General features: G+C 38.9%; 1 protein-coding gene across 2 annotated transcripts; it reads left to right on the forward strand.

Moving 5' to 3' along the window:
* Positions 1 to 7775: 7775 nt before the first annotated feature.
* acp1 (acid phosphatase 1) lies at positions 7776 to 26520 on the forward strand. 2 transcript variants are annotated; one of them, XM_031727618.2, is made up of 6 exons: positions 7776 to 7909; positions 9497 to 9570; positions 10361 to 10474; positions 18169 to 18230; positions 19018 to 19123; positions 26218 to 26520. In XM_031727618.2, the coding sequence occupies exons 1-6, from the start codon at positions 7867 to 7869 to the stop codon at positions 26293 to 26295; spliced, it is 477 nt and encodes a 158-aa protein (XP_031583478.1). In that variant the 5' UTR covers positions 7776 to 7866; the 3' UTR covers positions 26296 to 26520. The 2 variants fall into 2 exon arrangements, with proteins under 2 accessions (XP_031583478.1, XP_031583477.1); XM_031727617.2 differs by lacking the exon at positions 10361 to 10474 and adding an exon at positions 10184 to 10297 and having other exon boundaries at positions 7777 to 7909.
* Positions 26521 to 27449: the final 929 nt, after the last annotated feature.

The following is a 27449-nucleotide window of genomic DNA, read 5'->3' on the forward strand; positions in this document are numbered from 1 at the left end:
TTCCACAAACCTGCTCTTTTGCATGTTAAATGGATTATTTCTAAGTTTCAGAATACATCAATTTATTGGAAGAGGCAATTACACAGTAATCAGCTTTAAACTTTCAACTAAAAATAATTAGGTAATAATAATAATTATTATAATAACCTGTTGTCACAATGACAGAAATTAGCTATAGAAACTAATACTTTTTACCAGGCTGTGAACTTGTTTTATTTCTGGTGTAAAGTAGCTTGCCTTTATTCATTTTTCAGTCCCAAGAATTTCCGGTGGGTTAAGAGTTCAATAGTTAAACAAGGATTTGGGTGTAAGTTTTAAAACACTATTACCAACCATAAACCCACTTTAGTATCATGTTCAGTAAATCCAGATGTTAATTTCAAAGTGAGCCGTAGTATTAAGAACATATTCTGCTGGCTAATGTGAGCAAAAATAATAATTAAGTGTGCATTCAAATTAGCAACAACTAAGGGCATCAGCTGTTTTGCCTTCTAACTTCTTTTTTCTTCATGAGCACAATATGTCACAGCTGTGCTTGAGCTGCTCTGTGAGTTTCACAATGACAAAAGTAGTGTGACTACAACCTGGCCACATCTTTCCTTCTGCCATAAATCATTCACCAGTTTAAGTTTCAGTATTCATGTGTTGAATCTCTTTTAATTAGAAGCACCATTGCAATATTTTCTAGGCCAAATCACAGTTTAGCCCACAAAAAACAATTGCCGTCTTGATTAAAGTCTTTAAGAAGGTGATTATGGTAATGAGCGCATGCTATGGCCAATAATGAAAAGCTGCTGTTTTTCAGTCAATTAGGAGCATTTTTTCCAGGAATTTGTTCATGCTCCCAGAACAGTTAAGCCAACCATTAAAATGCATTGAAACCATTCTTCCCCAAACAGCCTTGTTTTGTACTAATCTTCATTTCTTTTGAAATATTTATAATAAATACTGTCTGAACTTGCAGAGTGCTTGCTGTGCCATTTTTTAAATTTAATGTAGTTTTATTATGTTTCGACATTTGTGCCAAAAAAAGACTGTTTTGTATTACAACCTTTAACATGGTTTTAGGAATAATATTTCTCAAGTTCAGTGTTTTAAATTTAGTTATGTCATTTGACAAGCATATTTAATACAGCGGTGAACCAGAGGAAATGAGCAAACAACATCTCTATTTCCACAAATTTAAAATGTAAATATCTTAAAAATGCAATGATTTGAGAATCACTTAAATGCTATAATTATTTGAAACTATTACATAGAAAACATGACTGTTATTGTTTTTGAAACATATAATTCATCAGGCTAAAGGTGATTAATGATAATTGGAAAATGTTGAAATAAGGGAAAACACTACATTTTTACACTTTGATGATGTAATGTGAACATGTTTTTGTGGAATTAATAGGGAAATGTAGCCACTGCTCAGCACAGTTTAATGGGAGACTTGATGGTGTGATAATTACAGATTTTATTTCTTTTGATCACAGTTGTTAATACTACAGTGTGTGTGTTTCTAAAAATAATACTGAAGGGGATACATATGCAGTTACATAAAGATTTATATTGGACACCATGAAAGGAACAATAGGAGTAAGAGTATCACAGAATTTCACCACGAATATCAGAATTGCATAAAGAGGAAGCAGCGCCTGGGTCACGCTGGGCTTGTGATGAGACACCGCTCCTTCCTTCATTGAGCTCTTCCAAGGAGCAGGCTTTCCTTTAGCTTTTAAAGTGGTCTTGAGCAATAGTTCTCCAGCCTTTCTGGAGGACTTTCAAAGGTTTTCTTTGGATACTGGCTGATTTTTTCAATAATTTTCACTCCAGTCATTGTACCTGATTGTTTTCAGAGGAATGGTTTTTGTCTGTTTGTTCAAGTCACTTAACACTGACCTATAAATGATTCACAAAAATTCAAAAATTAGTTATCCAGACAATTTTGTTTACCTGCTTGAACTTACACAGCTTTGATGCTTCATTATTATATTCGAGTTGGCATTGAAGGGGGGATTAGGCTTGGGGCCAGTGGTGGATATAGATAATTATAGAAGATATACCACCTGCATCTAATTGCTAGGTTTTCCACTTACTACATCATTAAAAAAAGAAGAAAAAAATATTCTTAAACATTCCTCAAAGGTGAATCACAGGCCTAAACTTGCTTCACTTAATGAAACATTGAAGATTATCTTAAATAGCAACATATTTAAGAAAACCAACTAAAACTAACATTTTTTTTTGACAACTTCCTGGTAGGTTCCTCTTTAAAATGTTTTCTCTGTTCTTCAAGGTAATATCTTGATCTATCATTCAACAGTCTATTTACCCAAGTCATTTTGAGCTTCTTCTCAGAACTAGTGTCTCCCCTTCAGTTAGCAATAGTCATCATCACTCGCTAAGGTGAGGGTAAGAAGCAGAAAGAGAGATTAAAAAGCATGGGACAGCAAATTTTCAGATCTCAGTACATAACACTGAGATTCTTGCCATGTTACAGGCTTTTTCCCTTCGGTTCCTGCTCTTCTAATGATTCCCTTTTAGTCAGTCTGAAGCTGACGATTTGGGACCAGAATTAAATAGTCTTTTGCATTTATTTGCCTCAAATTTATCATTACATTTCTTGCTTCCATTTTTCCTGCGATTTTCTAGTTTTTAATTTTGAGATTTGTCTTTTGCTTGAACTTCTATAACTCTGAATTCTCCACTCCACTTATAATGGCCAGCAGAACTAGACACTCGACCTCTGCTTCTTGCTGTTTGAACTTTCCACTTGTCTCGCAGTCATCCACATACGTATTCTGTTTTACTTCTACTGACTTTCTTTCCACTTCTCTAAAGAGCACATCTCCACTTCTCCAGGCTCTCTTCCAAATGCTCCCTGTTCTCACTACAGATCACAATGTTGTCAGTAAACATCATAGTCCATGAGATAAGACATAAGAGGGACTCCCATCTGACCTGACAACTGCAAACAAGAATGGGCTCAAAGCCGATGTATCCCGATATAATCCCACCTCCCAGCTCCTTGAACCCATCCGTCACTCCTACTGCACACCTCGCCGCTGTCTCACTGTGCTCATACATGTCCTGTACCACCATCACATACTTCTCTGCCACTCCTGACTTCCTCATGCAGTACCACAGTGTTAATCTTTGCTAACACTGCATCTGTAGTGTTCTTTCTCAGCATGAAATCATATTGCTGATTCTCTTCTTAAACTGGCTTCAACGAGTCATGTGGCTGTAGAGCAGGTGGTAGAGCAGGTCACCTTACTAATTGGAATCGGTTGGTGGTTCGATCCCCATCCCTCCGGTCTGCATATTAACCCCAAGTTGCTCTCCAATGCATCCATTGGAGTATGAATGTGTGTGAATGTTAGATGCAAGGCACTTACATAGAAATAGCATAAAAAAATGCTGGTCCTAACAGCTGAATGAAGCAAGTTGTGTAAAGTGGTTTGAGTGTTCAGAGTAAAAAAGTGATATATAAGAACCAGTCCACTTACCATCTTCAGGCATCCTCTCACTCTTCAAGACTGTGTTAAACAACCCGTTTCAAAAGTCCACTGACCTCTCTCTTAGATACCTCCACACCTTCACAGGTAAGTCATCTGGACAACTGCCTTTCTACTCGTCATTCTCTTTAAAGTTACCCTCAGTTCCCTTCCTACTGATCCTCTGCACTTCCTGATTCACAAACTTTACTCCATCAGTGCTCCTGTCTCTTATTTTCTCCATTCGACTACCTGACAGGCAGATTGCAGTTTGTGAGACTGCAGAGCTGTGTGTCAGAGTCTGAAGAGCAACATAGGAGCACCCCAGTGAACTGTTCTGTCCCCTTTCCTCTTCACCATCTAGACAGCTGACTTCAAGTGCATCACAGAAACTTGCCTCCTCCAGAAATTCTCTGATGACACGGCCATTATTGGAAGCGTGGAAATGGGAAGGGAAGTACAGAGGACTGATTGATTGGTTTGTGAGGTGGTGTGAGGTGAACCACTTGCAGCTGAATGTGGCCAAAACAAAGGAGCTGGTGGTGGACTTTGGCAGAAACAGATCCCGACCCTCCCCTGTCTGCATTGGTGGGACTGCTGTCAAAATAGTCACATCCTACAAGTATCTGGGAGTTTCAATTGGATCACAAGTTGGTGTGGTCTGCCAACGCGGACGCTGCCTACAAAAAGGGTCCGAGCCGGCTTTACTTTCTACGAAGGCTCAGATCCTTCAAATTATGCAGCAGGCTGCTCTACAAGTTTTATCAGTCCCTTGTTGCGAGCACCATCCTCTTTGCTGTGGCATGCTGGGGTGCAGGCATCAAAGGAAAGGACGCAAACAGACTGAACAAACTCATCAGGAAGGCCGAGTCTGTTGTTGGCATGAAGCTTGCCACCCTGGAGGAGGTGATCAGTGACAGAATGCTGTCAGACTGCTGGCAATCATGGACAATGACTTCCACCCCCTCCATAACACACTGGACAATCTGAAGAGCAGTTTCAGCAACAGGTTCCTTCAACCTCTCTGTGTGAGGGAACGTTACAGGAGATCGTTCCTTCCTGCTGCTATCAGACTCTTTAATTCATCCACTTGGGTCAGGTCTAGGGCTGCTCAATTAATCGAATTTTAATCTCGATTACGATCTGGGTTTTCAACGATCATTAAAAATGACTGAGCCGATTATTAGCACCTCCCTCGTGCTTTACCCTCGCGCTGCTCCATGTGGCAAATCGAGCGCACCTCTCTGCGTTTCGAACACGCGTCACAACAATTAAGAGGACCCGAGGGAAGCTCGGAAAGCTCCACAAGAGCACAAAGCTCGGAAAGCTAAGCAGAAGTTATTTGGAGAGGAGAGGATAATGGCTGCTGAAGAAAGAATGCCGTTGGTTGAAAAGAGAGGTAAAACGACTTCAGTGGTGTGGAAACCAATGTTCCCTCTAAGCTGCGCACGTGCGCAATTGCGCACTGCTGGCACGGTCTCTGCGCACAGAAAATCTGCGTTGCGCACAAAAAAAATCTAACCTGAATTGAAATTAAAATTAAAACTTTAACAATTCTGTTTTGCAGTGTTAGTCAGTGAGTGACTGGCTGCTCCCGTATGGGATTAGAACGATGCCACCTTATACTATAGTCCAGCCAATAATGCGATTCACATTCGTATATACGCAGCCAATCAACGTTGTTGACAGGCTATGACAGCGTCCTTATGTGCCGACACCGGTGTTTTAGCTAGCAAAGCGGCGTGGCTGATGTGGAGTGAAGCCACATTAATGACGTGTACAACCACTAGAGATGTGAGCAGGACAGACGGAACAATTGACGGAAAAAGTGTGGACTTTATACCAGTTTTTAAATTGTGTTGATAGGCCACGTAAAACCAGAGTTATGATAAAAATATCTGCAATGTTTGGTTTTCTTCCTGAATACTATCGTTGTTTATATTTACTGCGGGAAGAAACGGTAAAACGGCGTTTTATAAGGAAAACGCTCTCGGCGCTCTCTCCACCTGTGAGCAAAAACAAAACCAAAAAAACCCCACCCTTTCCTATTGGTCGAAAAAAGTACCGTGTCGACCAATCAAAAAATGATATGGCAACGTGGCATCTAGTTGTTAAGAAACGGGGGGAAGTTTTAGGAGTGACGGCGGTGTTCTGAGATGTGAGAGATTTGAGACGTTTAGCGCAAATCTTGTGTAGTTAGTGTGTAGTGTAGTCAATAGTTTTGTTGTGCGTGTCAGAACAATGAGGCGACTGCTGAATGTTACAGGTGTTACAGGAGTGATACATCTCCTGTTGTCAGGCCTGCAGGTATCAGGCTGTTGTTCTCCTTTATCTCATAGTGGACAGAAATTATTTTTCGAGTGGCACAAATAATTTGTGTGGCATCAGATTTGATGCAGAACAGCTGATTGTTCTGTAAATAGTTTGAAATGTTTATTTTAAAAAACGCCTTGGCTGCATTAAAAAAATAAATAGCTGCAAAAAACTTTGTTTGCCAAACTGAGTTACTTTTTTGAAGTAGTAACTATATAATTAATTGCCCAACATTGGTCATTATATACTGTATTTGGCAGACAGAGAGTTATAGGACTCTCTCCCAGACCACAGACTCATAATACAAGTCAGAGTTTTATGAAAAAAAAGAAAGAAAGAAAGTTGTGTTTTCAAAATTGGAGTTCAAGTTATTTTTACTTCCAATAGTGTTAACATCCTACACAGGTCATGAACAGGATTTTTTAAATTTTCATTGTAAGTGGGTTAAAGCAGTTAATTAAAAGTAGTCTAACATAAATGTAAATGCTGTAATTTGATTATTTTAATAAACCCTGTAACTTGGATGGATTAGATGCTGGCGTGACCACAGTGCACACGTCTGATGTTGCTCACAGTGGTCCAAGGGATCGCTCAGGGAGTTTGTGTGTTCGCTCAGACACATGAAATATTTGAGGGAACATTGGTGGAAACATTATGGGTTCGCGGAGTCAGACGTGGATCAAATATTGTGCAGTATTTTGAAGTTCACTAAACATAGATGTTTACATTTTTCATTTATTTTTTATATTGCAAACATTTGCACTGTAATCAGTATTTGCACACTATTTTATATTATTTTTTGACAATCTTTAAAGCCATTATTCAATACATTGTTATTGTTAAATAAATATCGTCAAATAATCGAAATCTCAATTTCAGTGAAAATAATCGTGATTATCATTTTTGCCATAATCGAGCAGCCCTACTCAGGTCCACACATGTGGAACAGAATTAATCACACCTCAATGCACCCTGTCACTTTTGTACACCACAACATATTTCCACACATACTTGTCCTTTTATATTTATATGTATATTTATACTTATATCCATATATTTATCTATTTATCTTAATATTTATCTATCATAACTCTGTTTCTACACTAATTTTATATGCATGCTTGTTGTTTGTTGTATATTTGCTGCTATGACAACTCAGTTTCCCTCTGGGATTAATAAAGTTTCTCTGATTCTGATTCATCAGCTTCTCAAAGCACTCCTTCTATCTTTCAGTCATACTCTCTTCATTCATTAGTATATTTATAGAACAGCTTCTACCCGTGGCTGTCAGAACTATAAATGCAAATTAAGAGTGTGAGCAGATCTCCCCCATACAATCATACAATCATTCTGTTGCTGCTATTTGCTATTGATTATGCTTATTTTTTTTCGTGCAATATTTTGTTCTGTGAATATTTCAGTAGATGTTCAATTACCATCCCTCAACATATCCTTAACGACCATAGCCCTTGCACCCTTATTTATTATATTTTGTTACGATGCCTTGTACACCCCCCCCCCCCCGCAATAGTTCCTGTAACCCAAACATTGTGTATATAGTGTACATAGGGTTCTTATATTGTTTTTCTTCTTTTCTTTTATATTGTTTTCTTTACTTTCGCACCTCTTAATGAGATGAGCCAGCTTTCTGCCTCTGTCAGTCATAGTCCTTGCATTTCACTGCATTGAAATGTCATAAATGATCATCACGTCAAATTGGCAGATTTACACCAGATGGACTTCCTGATACTACTGTCCCCAATTATATGGGTTTAAAACTGACAGTAGGATTACATTGCCTATCCTAGCCCCTTGTGGCTGGGTTATGTTAATATAACTCTGTAACTAGAAACAAAACAAAACATAACACAAACAAACATCTCATACGACTTACAATTTCCAAGGTAAATGCTAACTAATGCTGATAAATGAGAGTAATAATCTTTAAATTTAAGGCGCATGTGGTCCATACTTGAACCCTTCAGCACTGTCATCGTGCTATACTTTTGTTCAGGCAGTACTTGGCCGCCACGTTAGCCGGCGTCGTACAGGACCTTTCAACATGGCGGCGACGGGTACAAAGTCGGTTTTGTTCGTTTGTTTGGGTAAGAGACGTCTTTTAAACCCACAAAACGTCAGTTAAAACTTACATGTGTTACTGCTTAAAAGCAAACATGTCATTCTGTCAGCAGGTCAACTCATCGCATTTTAATAAATGAAATGAACTGAGCTTCGTTAGATGTGCCTCAGAGTGCTAACTATGTACTAGCTGCCTTACAATGAACGCAAAGCTGCGAGCTGTCAAACACACTTTCCACTTAAGCCTCTTAAATTTTTTACTTCCATGTGTCTATATTTGGTATCTAATCAGCTGTGGCTTTATGTGTAAACGTCAAGCAAGGTGTCCGTGTTTAACTGGAGAGATAAGTGTCCAAATCCAAAGTGAAAGCTGAGAGGAACTCACCTCAGCACGGAAACGTCACTGTAGATAAATTGAAGCATGTGCGTCCAATTCTGAAATAGTTTTCAAGATGCAGCAGAGGGTAGGTTGGCTGTGTTATTAATGTGAGTGGTAGATTTTTCATTATAATCCGTTTCACGTTCATTAAAGCTTCTACAGAGGATTTTACTTTACTAATGGACTGTTTCCTGAAAAATACTAAACATGATCAAACATTTTAGAAACTGCTTGATCTAACTGCCAAGACAGTAACTTAAACATTAGAAGTTGAGACACACATAGATTTTATGTTATATATTTTGGACATTAACAGATTAGTTGTTATTTTAGCCATTTACTAAAACATCCCGTTTAGTTTTGTTTTTTTGGGGGGGCATACTTTTACCTCTGGTGCTGTTGACATCCTAATTGGAGGAAGGGTTCGAGTAGTACTGACCTTTTGTAAAACAACACAGATAATTAGGTAGGTTAGACAAAAGCTGTGAACATTTGATTTATGATTTATTCAATTTGACTAATTGAGCCCCTGAAAATAGGAGACAGTTTCTAAATGTAAGATTTTTTTAATTATTTTGTTTTATGTTAAATACATTAAATTTAAGCCAAAAGTCTGCTCTTCAGTTAGATCCTTTTTAGATTCTAGATTTTGTTTAGGACATTTAAAAAGAATGTCACTGTTCAAAAACTCGCGACTGCATTTCAAATAGGAGTTTTATACATGCCCAGTAAATCCTTTGTCTTTGGATGTTGCCAGTAATGTGTTGGACTTCTGCATGGGTCTAAATGTTAAAATATGAGCTTAAGCTTTAGAAATATTTTTTCAGGTGTTAAAATATTGTAAAGGTTTTGCCCCTTTTCGTCTGTTATGCCTCAAATGTTGTCCCAGGAAGCAATCACAGTGCACAGAATAAGAAAAAAAAAGCTTAATCAATATCTGGCCTCGACTCAAGATTTGAAGTCATTTGAGTTGTTGACACAGTCCGAAAGTAAACTATGGAGCTTTAGTCAGTTTCACGATACATTTCTTTTTTGTTTTAGCAGTTGACATCCATTTATATAGAAAAGTTTATATTTTAAAGTATCATACATATATCTTTATGATATACTGAAGTTATGTGTATTACCACTGGGATATTGCAGTTTTCTGTGAAGGCATTAAGTAAATAATTTATATTTTATAAATGTATCCCTATCCCTTTAATGTGGTGATGTTGTTTGTGGTGTTGAACAGGGAATATCTGCAGATCCCCCATTGCTGAAGCAGTCTTCAAGAAGATGGCAACTGATGGTGGCGTCGTTGATCAGGTAAAGTCATTGTTGACATATGTTTTCATTTCGTATTACAGATCTGTTGTACACATTTTTTTCTGTTTTTAGCTCTGCCACTTGATACAACTATGGAAATGACAACAGAAATGCTTTAAAGTGTCAGCCACTCACCTTAAATGTTCTGTTCAGTGTTGCATGTTTGAAGAGCCCTTTACATATTACGTATAATACTACCATATGAATAACATATCAAGAACTAGTTTCAAAAATGTTTCCTCTGACATTAGTGAGGAAAATTATTTCTTCATACTGATTGGTTAATAATATATATTTTTAATTTGGCAGTAATAACTTCTCAGTTTGAAAGTTGTGGTCTCTGGAGAGAAACTCTATATGAAATTAACTTTTGCTACTTAAATGCTAACTGCGGTGCATTGATTTAAAATGAAAAATAGTGAAAGTTCAAAATTCCTCACAGAATTCAATTCGGATAATAATGACCTGCTTACAGTCTCTAAAGATGATTAGAAACGTTTACCTTCAATTTAACCTGTGGAGTTGCCCTTTATTTTGTACAGAAACTTCTTTCTTTATGAGACTATAATTCAGTTTTGTTGAGTTTCTGATTCCCGTGCTTTGTTCTGCCTAGTGGAGGATAGACAGTGCTGCCACCTCCACCTATGAGATAGGAAACCCTCCAGACCACCGTGGTCAAGCCTGCATGAAGAGGCATGGCGTGCCCATGAGGCATGTGGCCAGGCAGGTATGATCACCCACCACCTCTCTCAAGACGTAGCTAGCGCCCCCTTTTTGTTCTCTGTTGCAGTGGATCATAGACAGTGGTGCCACATCAGACTGGAATCTAGGCAGCTTACCGGATGCCCGCGGTCTAGCCTGCCTCAGGAAGCATGGCATTGACACGGACCACAGGGCGCGACAGGTACAACCAGACGTCCCACAGCTGCTGTCACTGCAGTGGAAAGTGTGTGTGTGTGCGTGTGTATGTGAGAATGTAATGCTGCTCAATCACATTTTTAAAAATATATTGTCACATACTTAGAACAGTGAGTAAGAAGGGTAGGTAGCAGTCTTCTCTATTAATTACAGGATGATTGGCAGGCATCTTGGCCTCTTGTGGTAGCATGGATGTTGCTCACAGATCAGCTGAGTGTTACTGGGCTACACTCTATGTTTCACTTTGATTTTATTCTGAAGGTCTTGATCTGTTAGTCTGCTCCCTCATGCTTTCTTCTGTCTACAGAAGAACTGTTAAATAGCTATTGTGGTTGTCTTTGATGTCAGTCAGCTGCTTACCAGGGAGCCTGTCATCCTAGAAATCTATTCTCCAGGTCTGTCTAGTAGGCTTTCTAATCACAAGAACCAACTTTCCACCTGCTAGAAGTTTTGGTTTGTGCTGTTTGTTCTTCTCTTTGGATCTTTCAATTAGTAGAGAAGGGCGACTGTTGCTAATTACAATCCAAGACTAGAGCTGGAGCCTGTCCAGACTAGAGATGGACCGATCCGATATTACGTATCGGTATCGGTCCGATACTGACCTAAATTACTGGATCGGATATCGGCGAGAAATAAAAAATGTAATCCGATCCATTAAATATCAAAAAAGCACCTCACAAAACTTGCTACACGCGTTACTCGGCTCATAACCGTAGCACGTCGGAGCAGTATGCGTCAGGTGATAGAGCGGCTGTGTGTATTTGGAGCTTCCCTACCAAACCAGCATTTCATCTCCGAGGAAGTTATCCCAGAGAAGAAAAGCAAGTGTGTAAGTTCATCTCTGAACGTTAGTAAAGCATTCCCACGTTAAGCTTAACAACCGACATATGGAGCGACTGCCTCTCTCTCTCTCTCTCCTGCTGCTACTTCAATCGTGAAACTGCTTAATGATCAGCTGATCGGCTTTTCTGTCGCGAGTCCGTCTCTCTTCTTTGTTTTTGGCCCACTTTGCACCAGAAAGAGGAAACCAGCGGCTGAACAACAGCAGAACGTTTAAACTTGATAAGCTGTTGTTAGAATTTATTTAATATTACTTTCTACACCAGGATCCTTTTCTACGTAGCTGACGGCTGGTAACTGTGCAGGGGCGGATCTAGCAAAGTTTAGCCAGGGGGGCCGATAGGGCATGAACAGGGAAAAGGGGGGCACAAAGACATATTTTTCTTTCTTATTCTCATTTAAAATGTCGAGCTTTTAATAAATAATTATCTGAATCTTACACCCAAAGTTTTAATCTTGTGTAAAATATATAGAAGTCCATTACTGTGTATAGTAACTGTTGAGTCTAATTTACCCTAGTAAGCTATACTACTTTTTCCTTTGGAAGGTACCATCTGTGCAGTCTGCAATTCTGTAGAAGAAAGATGTTGAATCTATTTAATTTTTCTTGAAAAATAATTTGTTTCTGTGCATTTTTTTTCCACACTGCATCAAATTAAAGTTGATTACGTTGATTAAGCATCATGAGGCGGAGGGTGGGGCGTGGTTCCCTATTTTTTTTTGCTGGGAGTTTGCAACCCTATTAGTTAGGTTGCTTAATATTTCTGCTTAGTACTCTTTAAAATACCAGAATAGGGAGGATGGAATAGGTTTAAGTTTATTAGATTGATCAGTATTGCTGAACTATGAAATATTTTGGGTGCAGTGTATTTTTTACATACAGGTGTAACAGAATAGCTTTAGTGTTGTTGTTTATTTAAACTTGAGTATGAACTTATACAAAATGCAGCAAGATATTTAAAAAAGTTTTATTGATTGAAAAACACACTATATCGGATTCATATCGGTATCGGCAGATATCCAAATTTATGATATCGGTATCGGACATAAAAAAGTGGTATCGTGCCATCTCTAGTCCAGACATCAGAGACTGCCTGGAGAGGCAGCTGCAAGACATAGTGCCTGAACTGCATTTGTCATCCACAAATGCAGGTTAAAGCTGAGTCATGCAAAGAAGTAGCCAATCGTGAACATGATCCAGAATACTACCATGTTCTCTGGGCCTAAGCTCATTTAAAATGGACTGAGGCAAAGCGGAAAACTGCTCTGTGGTCAGAGTAATTAAAATGTAAAATTCTTCTTAAAAATGCTGCATCCCTCAAAGTAAAGAGGAGAGGGACCATCCAGCTTGTTATAAGCGTTCTGTTGAAAAGCCTGCAGCTCTGATGATATAGCAGTGTATTAATGCCTTTGGAATTGACATTTTGCACATCTGGAAAGGCACCAGCAATGCTGAAAGCTATTTTACAGGTTTTAGAACAACATATACTCCCATTCAGATGATGTCTTTTTCAAGGAAAGCCTTGCATATTTCAACAAGACCATTCTAAACTGCATACTGCAGCTATTGCAAGAGCATGGCTTCATAGAAGAGCCCAACTGTCCTGCCTGCATTCCAGACCTTTCACCAACTGAAAACATTTGGCTCATCATGAAACCAAAAATATGACAAAGAACACTCAGGACTGTGAAGCAGCTAGAATCTTAAAGCAGACAAGAATAAAAGAAAATCCTTTACCCAAAGATCAGCAGCTGGTCTCCTTATTTTCCAGTTTTTTATGGACTGTTGTTAAAGGAAGAGGAGATGTTTCACGGTGGTAAACACGAACTTGTCGTGAGTTTTGAGATGTGTTGCACCATCGATTCAAAATGGCTTAAAATGGCTCAGCTTAAGGATTTCAGAAAATATTCTGTTTTTATTTACATATCACTCACTGTATTACATTTTTAGGAATTGGGGTAGTATTTTCGAGTGTAATAAAGAACCTGATAGCCATTCCTTGGTCTAGACCAGGGGTCAGCAACTCTACGGCTCTGGAGCCGCATGCGGCTCTTTAGTCTTTATACTGCGGCTGCACGTGGTTTGGAAAAAAAATTATAAGTATTTAACTGAAGTGTATTTTATTTGTGTTAGTTCTTTTTAAACTTGTAGTTCTAAATTGGAAGATTATTGTGATCTTGAAATATAAAAATAAAATTATATGTTATCATTTTTCATTGCTCAAAATAAGCATCATACTCGCACAAACCATACCCGCTGAAATGCCGTGCATTTATGGAGACTTTCAACCCTAGGCAGGCCAAGTATTGATCTTCGGATCCGCTTACATATGTGAGCAGCTATTCTCCAATATGAACTATGGTTAAAAACAAACACCGCTCACGCCTCAAAGATGACAGCTTACAGTCCTGCGTAAAGATAAAAGTGACTTCGTACAGCCCCGATTTGCAGACGCTGTGCGCAGAGGTTCGGGACCAGAAGTCCCAGTGTAAACATACCCCGGCAGACCCGACGATGTTTGCATGTACAAGCTTTTTTATTTATTGACCACTTTTCACACATGGTTGCTGTACCCACACAGTCAGCTGTAGCTTTCCAGCTCACAGCCCGACACACACCAACACAACAGCAAAGAGAGCACAGCCTTTAAGCCGGCGAGGCTTGATTGCGGTTGCCGCTCAGGTGTGTCCGCCTCCTCTGCAGCGGCACTGCAGACCACGCCCCGACACACACATTAACCACGTAAAATAAATATTTATTCAGACATTTTTTTTTAGCACTTAATTGGATTTCATACGCAACACATTTTAGGTGTTTATACAAAGCATAAAGGTAAAGAGCAATAACAGTGTTATCTTCATTTTAGATGTCAAAAAGTATTTGCGGCTCCCAGTGTTTTCTTTTCCGTGGAAACTGGGTCCAAATGGCTCTTTGGGTGTTAAAGGTTGCTGACCCCTGGTCTAGACTAATGTTCAAGTTGATGGCACCTGTGACGTTTGTGAAATATTGATGAAGCCAGTGGAGCAAGCATCACTGCACAGATGTTTCTAATCCTTAAAGAGGCCTAAAATTACACCAAGATGTTTGTCCATGTATGGCTTCAGGCTTTATGCTGCGCTGGCTTCTCCTTACAGTAACTCCTACTCCCCAGTGTCCTTAAACACTAAGAGATCTCCGGTGTTTCACCCTGGACTTAAGATCTCCCATCTCCTTGTTTTGGCTCACTGCAAACCAGTTCTGTCAGACCCTCATCTAATCTCCTCAAAGCAGGGATGGGAAGGCTCAACCCTTGGCTTAAACCCAACCAAATCCACACAATGAGCTTTGACAAGTCTTTGTTTTTTCCTCTTTTTCTTTATCACTCCTTTCTGCCACAAGTTTTTTCTTTTTCTTTTTTAATAACCCACCCTCCCACTTTGCTGAAGGCCTGGCGTGGCCAGTGTCCAAGCAAACTGGCCAGTTGGGAGCTTGTTTAAAGACCAGTGTATCCCCAAATAAACAAATGTGTGTTTATTTAATAAACACACATTTTTCAAAGTGATCCATAGCAAGTAACTGAGGGTTTATCTAATCAAAAATTGACAACCAGGCATCAGATTTAAGAGAGTTGCAATTTGATTATCGTAAAACCAACATTTGAGGAATGAACACTTTTAGCCAAAATACCATCATCCTGCAGTAATCACATTAATTTCACCTGTCACCAGTTCAGCATTGATGCTGTGCAGATAAGTTTTACAAGCTGAATTCTCGTCCTTTTCCCACCATTACTCAAAAGTGCAAACATAAGCTAAGATGATATAAATAAAGATCTTTTCTTCATTATCTGTAAATGGTTATTTTTTGGATAACTCTTAAGGAATACTTCTTCAACACACATTAATGATAACTGTAAGTAGATATTATATTTTATTACTGGCTAGAACTATAATCAACAACACAAGTGAAAGCTGGTGTGCAAACAGATAATTAACTACAAATGCAGATGTGCCTGCTTACAGCAGTGTTTTAGTGTTTTGTTTTTTTTGTGTTTTCTAAGACTGTGTTTCCCCACAGAGTAGTAAAACAGAAAAAAACCACTCTGCTACTATTTCTTGATAAGAAATTGAGTTTTGTATACTATATATCACACAGATCCATATGATTTTTAGGGCTTTATTTTGTGTTGTTTTCTTTATCCATTTATATGTGTCATTTTAAAGTTTTATTCTATCCATGTTGATTGTTTTTTCCTTTTATGCCTCTTAACTACTTCCATCTTTACTTGCTTGTTTTTCCCCTTTATTCTCAGTTAATTCATTCCACATATAGGATCAATGGTGGCTTTACAGTGTAGTAGTTATCACATTCACCTAACCTGTAAAAGATCCTTAGTTCGAGGCGAGAACACACAAATCCCTGGGAGGGTTGCATCGGAAAGGACCGGCATAAGGGCATAAGAATCTGTGCCATACCGGATATACAGAGCTCTTTGCAGTGGCAACCACTTGCAAAAAAACCTTTACCAAATTGGATAAATATTAATAAATGAAATGTTACAATATTTTATAAGTTTTCACCATCAACCATAACCTTATATAAAGTGTATAAACATATTAAGTGTCTTCAGACTGTACTCCATATACCCCCGAGTTGTTCACAAGAGCATTACTAAACACTTAAGACGCTAAAGACGCAAATGTCTGAAGTGTCACCAAGGAGGCAAATTTCAGTGGCTGACTGGCCAGGCGTGCGGGGTTTTTTTTCCCCTCATATACAAGAGCCTTGCTGAATGAAGATTTAGGGCAAAATAAATTTACAGCTTTCCTGAATCACATCCCAACAAGTACCTATCTTGTTAAAGTATGACGGTAAGCCAACATGCACGGTGACATGTCAAATTCTTTTTTCTTTTTTTTTTTTGTTAAAAAGACCCATTAACTTTTACCGATTTCCAATCACATCCCTTCCTGGCTTTCCTTTGGTTTTATTTTGCACATTTTATCTGTGAACTTTTCTATGAGTGTCTCCTGACTCTTTCTTTGCTTTCCATAAAAACCTCCTTGCTCATTCTTAGCCAAAGATTTCAGATATCAAAGTAAGCTCTCTGTCAACTTTGTGAGGAGGTCTTGCACAAGACTTTTTGATAGAGGATTACCACTGCTTCATTTACACTGTGGAAGAAGCAGGCACTGAGATTATGATCAACACAGATTATCATTGTGTGTGTGTGAGAGAGGGTGTGAGAGTGTGAGAAAGAGTGAAATACAGTGATCAGACTGCAGTGGCTGGAGCGTTTCGCTGCGTGAATATAATCGAAAACAGTTGTAATGAACATCTTTTTACCCGTCTGCTGTTACAAGCTGTCACTGTTATTGTGTCCATATGTCAACATCTGGAGCTATGCGGGAGTTTTATTCATGTCTCTGTGCTCTCATTTGTTTCTCTCTGCCCTTAGCTTCTCCTTGGCATTCCTATAAATCCACTCTCAAAATACTTTAAAAGTATTCGGGGTGGTGCCTGTTTTTCTTTTTTTTTCTTTTTGTTTTTATTGCTGCTTGTGCCATTAAATCATCACAGAATGCAGTGAAAACTGTATAAACCCCTCCACATGCATAGATGTGCTCCTTTCCCTAACTTGGTTTTCCTCTAGGTCAAAAATCAAGAATTCAAGTTGTTATAAACGCCATGGTTCTCAGCCGGAAAAGGGTGGAGTGCCCACTCCGGGTCGGGGATGAGTTCCTGCCCCAAGTGGAGGAGTTCAAGTATCTCGGGGTCTTGTTCGCGAGTGATGGGAGAAGGGAGCCGGAGATCGACAGGCGGATTGGTGCTGCGGCTGCAGTGATGCGGGGCGCTGCACCGGTCCGTCGTGGTGAAGAGGGAGCTGAGTGTAAAAGCGAAGCTCTCAATTTACCGGTCGATCTACGTCCCGACCCTCACCTATGGCCACGAGCTGTGGGTAGTGACCGAAAGAACGAGATCGCGGATACAAGCGGCAGAAATGAGCTTCCTCCGAAGGGTGGCTGGCCTCTCCCTTAGAGATAGGGTGAGAAGTTCGGCCATCCGGGAGGGGCTCAGAGTAGAGCCGCTGCTCCTCCACATCGAAAGGAGCCAGTTGAGGTGGTTCGGGCATCTGACAAGGATGCCCCTGGGCGCCTCCTGGGTGAGGTGTTCGGGCATGTCCCACCGGGAGGAGGCCCAGGGCAGACCCAGGACGCGCTGGAGATTATATCTCTCGGCTGGCCTGGGAACGCCTTGGTGTTCCCCGGATGAGCTGGAGGAGGTGGCTGGGGAGAGGGAGGTCTGGGCTTCTCTGCTTAGGCTGCTGCCCCCGCGACCCGACTTCGGATAAAGCGGATGAGGATGGATGGATAAACGCCACCTTGTTTTTTCACGTTAAAATGAGTTGGCCATTGAGCAGGAGAAGGAGGGCGGAGGAATGGATGGGAAAATATACTGTAAGGGTTTTGTGACTTGTTGAAAATGCAACATTACTTTATTTTTTTTTTAAATTCTTTGTGCATGTAACAGCAGCTGGAATCCAGCACATGGATGCTGGCCTCCATCACAAACAATGAAACGTAATTAAAAGTATTGACATAATATAACTACATCCAAAAGCTATTACTAAAAAGGCAGATGATAAATGAATGATTTAATAAGGTCTGAGTTGTCTTATTTTTCTTGTCTTAAGAGTTTTAATGTGTCAGTGAAAAGGCTGCTTTTTTTCTTTTCTTTTAGCTGCATAACCCATTCAACCCTCTTTGAACGACCAGAGGGAGTCTCTGCTGGTCATACTGTATTTCCACACAGAGCCAAAAGTAATATTTGTTTTGTTCTTCATTTCTACCCACTTCCAGGTGACCAAGGAAGATTTCATGAGCTTTGAGCACATTCTGTGCATGGACGAGAGCAATCTGAGGTACAGTTATTTCAGCCCACAGCAGCAGTGTTTATTTTTTCTAAGAGTGTCGATCACGGTTGGATACGCAGACGCCGAAAGCGCCGGTGTCATGTGTTAAGTGTCAAAAAACATTTGTCTTGAAACGGGCCAAACTAGTGTGTCCTGCTGTCATGACGTTTATCTGCGCTGTTCTTTCACATGCATACATAAAAATGGTGGGGACACCGAGCTATAAATGCCTTGTAGGAGAATGCCTCCCTTTAATGACCAATATCCTTTCTTAAGCTCTTTGCAGAGGTCAGGGGGAGGGATATTTTTTGCTACTTTGAACGTTTAAGGATCATTTTGAGATCACATGCCCACAGCAGATCTGATCTGTAAGCAGCTTACCGAGTTCTTTGGATGCCTCGTCTTTGCTCTTTGGGCAGTCTTTTCTTTTCCCCCTGCATACTTTGTTTCCTACAAATTTTAAGCTGGCCAGACTGAGAATTCATTAATTCTTTGACCTACTGTTGTGCTGCTTTTGTCTGGGATTGACTTAAACATGTTAAGGTGTTATTTTTCATTTATGTACTCTGCATGTTTCCAGACTACACTGTTTGATTATTTATCACTGGTTTAAAGTTAATGAGATGAATGTAATTATTATTAGAGGAATGCTAGAATAAGTGGCAGACAGTAAACACTATACAACATTATCTCGTGTAATTAGAAGCATGTGACCTCTTTAATCCAGAGGTGCTCAAACCTCCCTTGTTTCGTGCTCTGTTCTTTTGGAGTTACTTGTTTTCTCTCACCTTTGCAGTGACTTGAAACGGAAGGCAAAGTCCGTGAAAGACTACACAGCAAAAATTGAGCTTCTTGGTTCTTATGACCCCCAGAAGCAGCTGATCATCCAAGACCCTTATTATGTAAGTATTCAAACACATCTTTGTGTTCAACTTTATTGCTCAAATTTAGAGGATATGTTTAATTTAATGTTGTAGCGAGATGGTCCAGCGAAGAAGCCAAAGCCAGTAAAACTACAAGATGCAACACTTAGAGGCATTTAGTTACATTTAAGGGAGACACAAGAACTCATTTTAAATATCTATACCATTTGGCGTGTTAAATTAAGATAAGTGCCATGCTAAGGTCTCAACCACAATGGCCTAGAGACCTGTCAGCAACCAATGGTTCCAAGGGAAAATGTGCATTCTCTAAAACAGTGGTTCTTAACCTGGGTTCGATCAAACCCTAGGGGTTCAGTGAGTTGGTGACATGCACGGCTCATTTTGTGCACCAGTAAAAAACATATCTATGTCTTGAATTTGAAAAAAATCATATTTTATTTTTCACTAAAGAGGGGTTCAGTGAAAGCGCATATGAAACTGGTGGGGTTTGGTACCTCCAACAAGGTTAAGAACCACTGCTCTAAAAGGTTGGTGAGTGGTAGCTGGCTGTGAAATTGATTGCTAAAGCCCAATTCATGCGGACGCAGAGACTTGTTAGTTACTCAGTGACAGCAACCACAGGTTGCTGACGCAGAGACTTGTTAGTTACTCAGTGACAGCAACCACAGGTTGCTAGGGAAAAGTGTATATTCCTGACTATCTATCTCTCTCTTATCTAGTACAGTTAGGTCCATATATATTTGGACACTGACACAAGTTTTTTTTTTTTTTTTTTTTTTTTTACCTGTTTACTGAAACATATTCCAACTATAGTTATATAATAGACGTGTACATAATGTGCCGAGTAGCAGCTTTCATTCAAGGGTATCCACATTCAAATTGGATAATGGGTTTAGGAGTTTCAGCTCCTTAGCGCGTACTCTTTGTTTTTTTTTTAAAGGGACCAAAGGTAATTGGACAACTGACTCAAAGGCTAGTTCATGGGGTGGTGTGGGCAGTTACTTCGTTATATCATTATCAATTAAGCAGATAAAAGGCCTGGAAATTATTTGAGGTGTGGTACTTGCATTTGGGAGATTTTCCTATGAACAGACAACATGGGGTCAAAGGAGCTCTCCATGCAGGTGAAACATCCCATCCTTAAGCTGCAAAAACATCCAAGAAACTGCAGCAATTTTAGGAGTGGCAAAATCTGCAGTTTGGTATATTCTGAGAAAGAAAGAAAGCACTGCTGAACTCAGCAACGCAAAATGACCTGGACGTCCACAGAAGACAACAGTGGTGGATGATCACAGAATCATTTCCATGGTGTAGAGAAACCCCTTCACAACAGCCAACCAAGTGAACACCACTCTCCAGGAGGTAGCTGTATCAATATCCAACTCTACCATAAAGAGAAGACTCCATGAAACTTAAAAAAAAAAAAAAAAGGTGTGGAACAGCTCATGATCCAAAGCATACCGCATCATCTGTAAAACACAGCAGAGGCAGGGTGATGGCTTGAGCATGCATAGCTGCCAGTGGCACTGGGACACTAGTGTTTATTTATGATGTGACATGGGATAGACGCAGCCAAATCAATTCTGAGGTGTTCAGAGACATACTGCCTGCTCAAATCCAGCTAAAGGCAGTCAAACTGATTCGGCGGCATTTCATAATACAGATGCGCAAAGACCCAAAACATACAGCCAAAGCATACCCAGGAGTTTATTAAAGCAAAGAAGTGGAATATTCTTGAATAGCCAAGCTATTCGCTATGAATAGCCTGATCTTAAACCAACTGAGCATGCATTTCACTTGTTGAAGACTAAATTCGGACAGAAAGGCCCACAAACAAACAGCGACTGAACGCTGCTGCAGTAAGAGTTTAACTCATCCTAGTTGTTTCATTTAAAATTCATTGTGGTAATGTACAGAACCAAAATTAGAAAAAGTTGTCTCTGTCCAAATATTTATGGACTTAACTGTATATGTAAAGTTAGCTTATATCTATCAAGTTAGTTTTTCTTCTGTTGAACAGATGATTTGATTAAAGAGTCCTGCCATATTTTTCCTAATAAAGGTTTTTATGGCGATTACCGTTACATGGGCTGCTGTTTTGAAAAAACATTTTCTTTCACTTAACCTGAGCTCACCATTTCAGTAATGGCTCTGCCTTTTTGCTCTTCTCCGTGTGTGCAGACAAACTCCGGCTCCACATTAAACTATGACGTCATCTTGACTGCTGTGTTTGGTGCTATCAGTTATCAGTTTTCATTTAAAAACTGGGGGCTGCATGGGCTTAATGTTGTAATACTTTTTATTCACATGCATGGCTCTAGATACATTACTATTGCACGTCTATTTTTAGTCTCAAATGCTGGTAAAATGATCACGTTTACATGGTGATAAATGAGCGCTACCGAGCTGTGGATTAAATGAAGCACTGAATTAAAACAATTTGTATTGAGGTTTTTTTTTTTTCTTTTTTTTTTCTAATTGAGTTATTTGAGTGACTCGATGAATTGTTATAGCCCTGGTCTAATGTGTGAGTGGGCATCATTTGACCTGACCTTTACACTCTCTACCCAGGCAAAAATCAGATCTAGTATTTCTACTAGTGATAAGGTGTCTAAGTGAACTCAGTTGTGCGCTAAATGTGAAATGGGGGAACTTTAAGTCAAACATACAAGAAAATGAAATCTAATATATACAACAGACAATAAAGCGGGAAGAACATTTTTTCATAATAAGAATCCTGACCGAATTACTTTTTCGGGCTTTTAAAGTAAAACTAAAAACTCTTTCAGTAATTGTAGTAGATACAAAAAAGGGTACATTCAGCCCATTCTGTAACATTTGTGTTTCTCTTCAAAGGATTACATGGGAAACATTTTATGGACAAGATAAAGGACAGGAAATGTCACACAGAGCAGTCATTTGAAGTATATTTATGGTTTTGGATGGACCGGATCAGTCTTCAGGTGCAAGTGGAAGAGTTAAGTTGTCTGCAGGGAGAAATCCAGACACAATTGATGCAGTAAAGAGCGCCAAAACACAATGAACGGTTGCTAGTAAAATGGCTGTTTCTCACAAAAAAGTGGTATTCAGCCTTTCCAGACCAACACTTACCATAATATATTACTTTTACGCAACCATAAGAGATGTTTTCTGGTTTCATATTGTTAAGCTTTTCACAGTCCGTGGCTCGGTAGTTCTTTTTGTTCCCTACATGTTTTGAGTCCTGCCAGATGATTTGGACATGGGTTCTTGGCTGGTTTTTATTGTCTTGAGTATTATGAGTGAAAAAGGCAAGAATTGGAAAAGTGCAGGCAGAGACTTTCAGAAGGCTTTGAAAGTTTGAGTGTTGACAATAGACATAAAAAAAAAAAAAAAAAATCTTAACCTACTGTGGCCATTTAAACTTTAATATATTTTCATGGTTGGTTTATTTAAATAAATGGCAAGGGATCTTATAATAAGTAATAATTTTCATATGTGGTCTTTATGAAAAATGTGTGTGGCTAGAGCTATTTTAGATGAATTATATTGTATAGTTCTTGTTTCTTTGTTTTTCCCCTAAGAACTTGGACTTTAAATAAAACAGTCATGAATTATTAGTGATGCAGCTGGAAGAAGAAAGAGTGACCACAGTTTATGTGATTGTATTGAGTGTATTGGATTGTGAGATTTTGGCTTTGGACGCTGTATTTGTGTGTAATTTTACCAAATCTCATTATAGTCAGTGTGGTTTTGGAGGCATGTAAGTACTTGGATTGGTACCTCACCAGCAACCACATAGCATGACAGCCAAGCGGGCAAAGAGGAGGAGGACAATCGCTGTCGGTGTGTCAGGATAAATAAAGAATTATGTTGTTTTCACACATGAATTCTGGATTGTCCGTAATTGCCCTTTCGCAAATGTCACACATAATAGGAGAGTGTGCGTGTCAGACGCACCTTTACAAATGGAATTATTAAAATATTTATATTTTAGTAATTTGGAGTATGTGGTATGTGTCACAGCTCATGTGTAGTTGAACAGTTGAATTTAAAGAAACCAAGACGCAGTTTTTGTGACAAGACCACAAACATGAGTTCATGATGATGCGAACTGAAGAGGAGGAAAGAGACGTGTTAAACAGCCATTGTAAACTTTAAAAATTTAAAATACAGATAACGTTTCTCTATTAAATGTTTCTTAGCGCTATTATTATTTTCAATCAGTTGCATTGAGCGATTGTTAATGGAAAAATTTAAAATGTAGATAGTTTCTAAACACATTTAGTTTTTATACAAAATATTGGTATTGGATCATATCATCGATACCAGCCTGAATTTTACTGGGCATCAGATCAGAAAGAAAGTCGCTGTTATTGCACATCACTGCTGTTTAGGGTGAGGAGTAGTATTTTGGAAGCACGTGGGTTATAAACAGTGTTGGGAAGGTTACTTTTAAAATGTATTCCACTACAGAATACTGAATACATGCCCCAAAATGTATTCTGTAACGTATTCCGTTACGTTACTCAATGAGAGTAACGTATTCTGAATACTTTGGAATACTTAATATATTATCATGCTGTTTACAACTACGTGAATGTCCTATTGCTGTGATTTATTACTGTTACTGAAGGTCCGCGGCTCCGAAACGTAGTAAAGGGACCTCTGGCTAATACGTCGGGTTCATGTCGGGCTGGTAGCCGAAAACTAGCTTTACTTTGTTGTCTGGGTCAACTTTGCTTGCGGGAGACAGAGAGAGGCGTTGAAAGGCTGCTCCAACGGAACTTATTTTTTCCGGAGGAAAACACGAACACAGTGTACAGTTGAGTCTTAATAGCTTACTTACAAATGGGCTCGTCAGGCACTCTTCTTGGCTGCAGTGGTTATTATTATATTTACATGCTTCCAGCTCCCGTTTTTGCTCCGTGACAGCTCGGACTTCCTTTCTCTCCCTCCCTCGCTCACAGACACATAACGGGTATGGTAGTCCATTCTCCCTGCAGCACGGACTACACTGCCCATCAGGCTACATTCTTTAGGGCCATGCCTGTAGCATTCTGCCTTTTAGCTTAGCACAACAACAACAACAAAAAAGCGCTCTCTCACCCAGGAAACACGCAGAGAGAGAGCGCGTCACCCTGTAACCATGGCAACCGTAATGCTGCCGCCTGGAACAACAGAACGTAGCTGTCAAACAAACCCAAACAGTCCTGACCCGCGACAATATGAAACAGGGAAGTACCGCCGTGTATTCCATTTATTTCAACAAAGTAACTGTATTCTGAATACCACCTTTTTAAACGGTAACTGTAACGGAATACAGTTACTCATATTTTGTATTCTGAATACGTAACGGCGGTACATGTATTCCGTTACTCCCCAACACTGGTTATAAAGAATTGCCTGCTCCATTCACAAAATACAGATTTTCTTCTAGATAGCTGGCTGGCAGAGGTGACTCACAGATTTCTCAACTACAGATTAAACCCTCAAAATGTGTAAAATAATTGACTTCCTTGCTGTCACTTTGGAACTGACACCTGGTTACTAGTGGACATTACAGGCACCAGTTGTGTTAGTAACCCTTTATCAGTCAAGGATATCCTTCACGTATATTGTTAGCCTCCTCAGTTGCTTATAATTTTTAACTCACTTTGTTTTGGTCATTTCACCTGTTGAGTTGCTGAAATGTATTTAATTACTTTAATCTCTGGCCACCAGGTTGCTGCTTCTCTCTTCTGTTTGTATGCCATTTCAAACATTAAGGCTTTGGAAAAACAACTTTTTAAATACAATTTGGATTACTTATAATGGGTTAAATTAACTCAAGGTCAAACTTTCTGATTCTTTTATTTTATACAATGTGAAGATGTTCGTCATTCATCTTTCTGCACATAATACACAAGAAATGCTGCTGCTACTCATACAGTACTGGATCACTGGTATAGGGATGTCATAATACCAGCAATTTAGTAGTTAGTACACAATAGAATTACATGATGCCTAAAAACCCAATTCAGTATCGCAACAATCATTGTACTCTACGTACTTAAACACTTTTATTGTCATTGATGTGATAACAAATCATTTCAAATAGTTTTTTTTTGACAAGGCATAACCTGAAATGTTGGGATGGTTACCAAGTAGCCTATGAATTTCACAGTTACTTACTTTATAAGCATTTAATGTTGGCCACTGAAAACATTTTAGCCTAGACAGGAAAACAGTGGCCTCTGCAGCTGCTTAGGTCCACATCCACGGTCACAGATACAGCTGAATGTCATCAGAATAGAGTGATACAAAATGTCAGAAAAGGATTTAATGATGCCAGCTAAATGGAATGTAGAAGGAAAATAATAGTGGACCCAGGATCAAACCTTGTGGAACCCCATAAGTTAGGGAGGCAATGTGGGAGAAAGACTTGTTTGCCCTAACACAGAAAATTCTATTAGATAATGGCGGGAAAAAAACAATCAAATGCAAAGTCAGAGATACCAGCCAAGTAGAATGAACAAAAAGAAATTGTCTGCATTAGAAGCTATCAAAAGATCAATATAGACATACAAAATATTAGTCTCAGTGGATGGCTGCTTTTGAAAACAAGCCTAAAAGGGGCAAAATTCTTTAATTTGCATAGTAAAGATCCGAAGTGACTTTTTACTGCTTTTTCTAATAAATTATTTTAACAAAAGGCAGGGAATCACAAAACTCAATGAGGTTATGCGTTTACAAATTCTTTTTTTAAAAATGTAAATCTCAGCCAGAAATACCACTTTGAATAGTTATGAATCGAATTTCAAAACTATTCCTCTTTCTTTTGGCATTGCTCCTTTACACAAAGCTTTGTAATCCAAAGTGAAGTGTCGGCTTCATTGCTCAAAAACCCTTTTGGCTTCAGTCTTGACAATTTGGTTCTCAGAATAAGAACATTTCTTGGTTGAGTAACAAACTGTCATTTTTTATTTTTTGGGTGTTTCCAGCCTGCATCAGAGGGCGGGCCGCACTTCTGTTCCATTCATATAACTGTATATTTTCACTGTGTGCAATAGATAACAAATTCCAGTGATTGCGAGCTATGAATAGTTGGCTAAATCATTTTAATCTCCCCCCTCCCTAATTTTGTCTTTTAGGGAAGTGATGAAGACTTTGAAAAGGTCTATGAGCAGTGTGTACGATGCTGCAAAGCTTTCCTGGAGAAGACCTCCTAACATCTACCTTGACATGTCTTAGATGGATGAATAAACATGGATTCTCAATTAAATATACTTACACAAATATATGTATAACTCTGTTGTGAGTACCACTAAATACCATGAGATTACCTGTTTTGGTGTAAGCATAATGTACATTTAGAACAGTATTGTGTGGGCAAGTTAACAGACTGTACATTCAATTGATTAATAAAACAAATAAAGTGAGTGTGGCAGTTTAAAGTTCCTTTTTAAATTTTATTTTATTTTTTACACATTGTTAATTTTTATGTTTTCTGAAAACTCTACAGAATTAATAGAGGTGTATTTGTCAAATGCTGACACTGGGATCAAAGGTAATTATACCATTAGTTGTTGATGGGATATTCTCTTGACATATTATTTTTATATACTGGGAGATATTCGGTTGGTATAAAGAACATGGCATGTATATTTTTTTTTGTTTTAAAAAGCAGCAGTGAAATTTTTTTTTTTTTTTTTTTTAATAGACGCAAAACTTAATCTTCTCAGTACAGCAATCACTTAAGTCAGAAGTGGCGACAGTGTTATAATAAAATTGGTCTCTAAATCACCCCCACAAATGACCACTAAGTGCACTTCACAATGGTAGAGTTATTTCACCACAGATAGAGATAGATGAAGGAAAAACGGCTGCAAATCATTACACAAGGGTGGAGTAGAAAGAAAAGATGAACCAACTGGTGGCTGGAGGGCTTCCAGTTGGTGATGACTCTAGTTTTAGGGTAGATACAGCTGTGTATCTGTAAACCTTAGGAGCTTTTAAGTTAGGTTTCAAATATGAGAGAACAGCTTTTTTTCCTGACTTTATGATTTTTTTTCTTCTTTTTTTTTGGACACAGGCAAGACCAGTCTGTTTTATTTAGCACTGAAATAAAATATGCTGGGGAAAGTAAGCCAGGGAATTAATTTGCATACCAAATAACTCTGGCATAGCTGAAGGAGTAGTTTGACATTGTTTTGAAATAATATTTAATAGCTGTCTTACCTAGGCTTAAATGGGGAGATTTCAGACATGCTCGCGTCTAAATGCCAGATACAAAGTAACATTCAAAAACTAGTTCAGTAGCCCAGTCGAGAGTCAATATAGGGAGCGAGCTGGTTTGTCTAAAGCTAAACAAATTTAGATAACG

Source organism: Oreochromis aureus, linkage group 15, assembly GCF_013358895.1.
Source record: "Oreochromis aureus strain Israel breed Guangdong linkage group 15, ZZ_aureus, whole genome shotgun sequence".
Classification (NCBI taxonomy): Eukaryota; Metazoa; Chordata; class Actinopteri; order Cichliformes; family Cichlidae; genus Oreochromis; species Oreochromis aureus.

What these genes read in the sequence shown, in the direction of transcription:
- acp1 (XM_031727618.2), top strand. Translation starts at nt 7,867, where the DNA reads ATGGCGGCGACGGGTACAAAGTCGGTTTTGTTCGTTTGTTTGG. An exon ending in ATGGTGGCGTCGTTGATCAG is followed by an intron (nt 9,571 to 10,360) that starts GTAAAGTCATTG and finishes TCTCTGTTGCAG; the next exon opens with TGGATCATAGACAGTGGTGC. An exon ending in CGGACCACAGGGCGCGACAG is followed by an intron (nt 10,475 to 18,168) that starts GTACAACCAGAC and finishes ACCCACTTCCAG; the next exon opens with GTGACCAAGGAAGATTTCAT.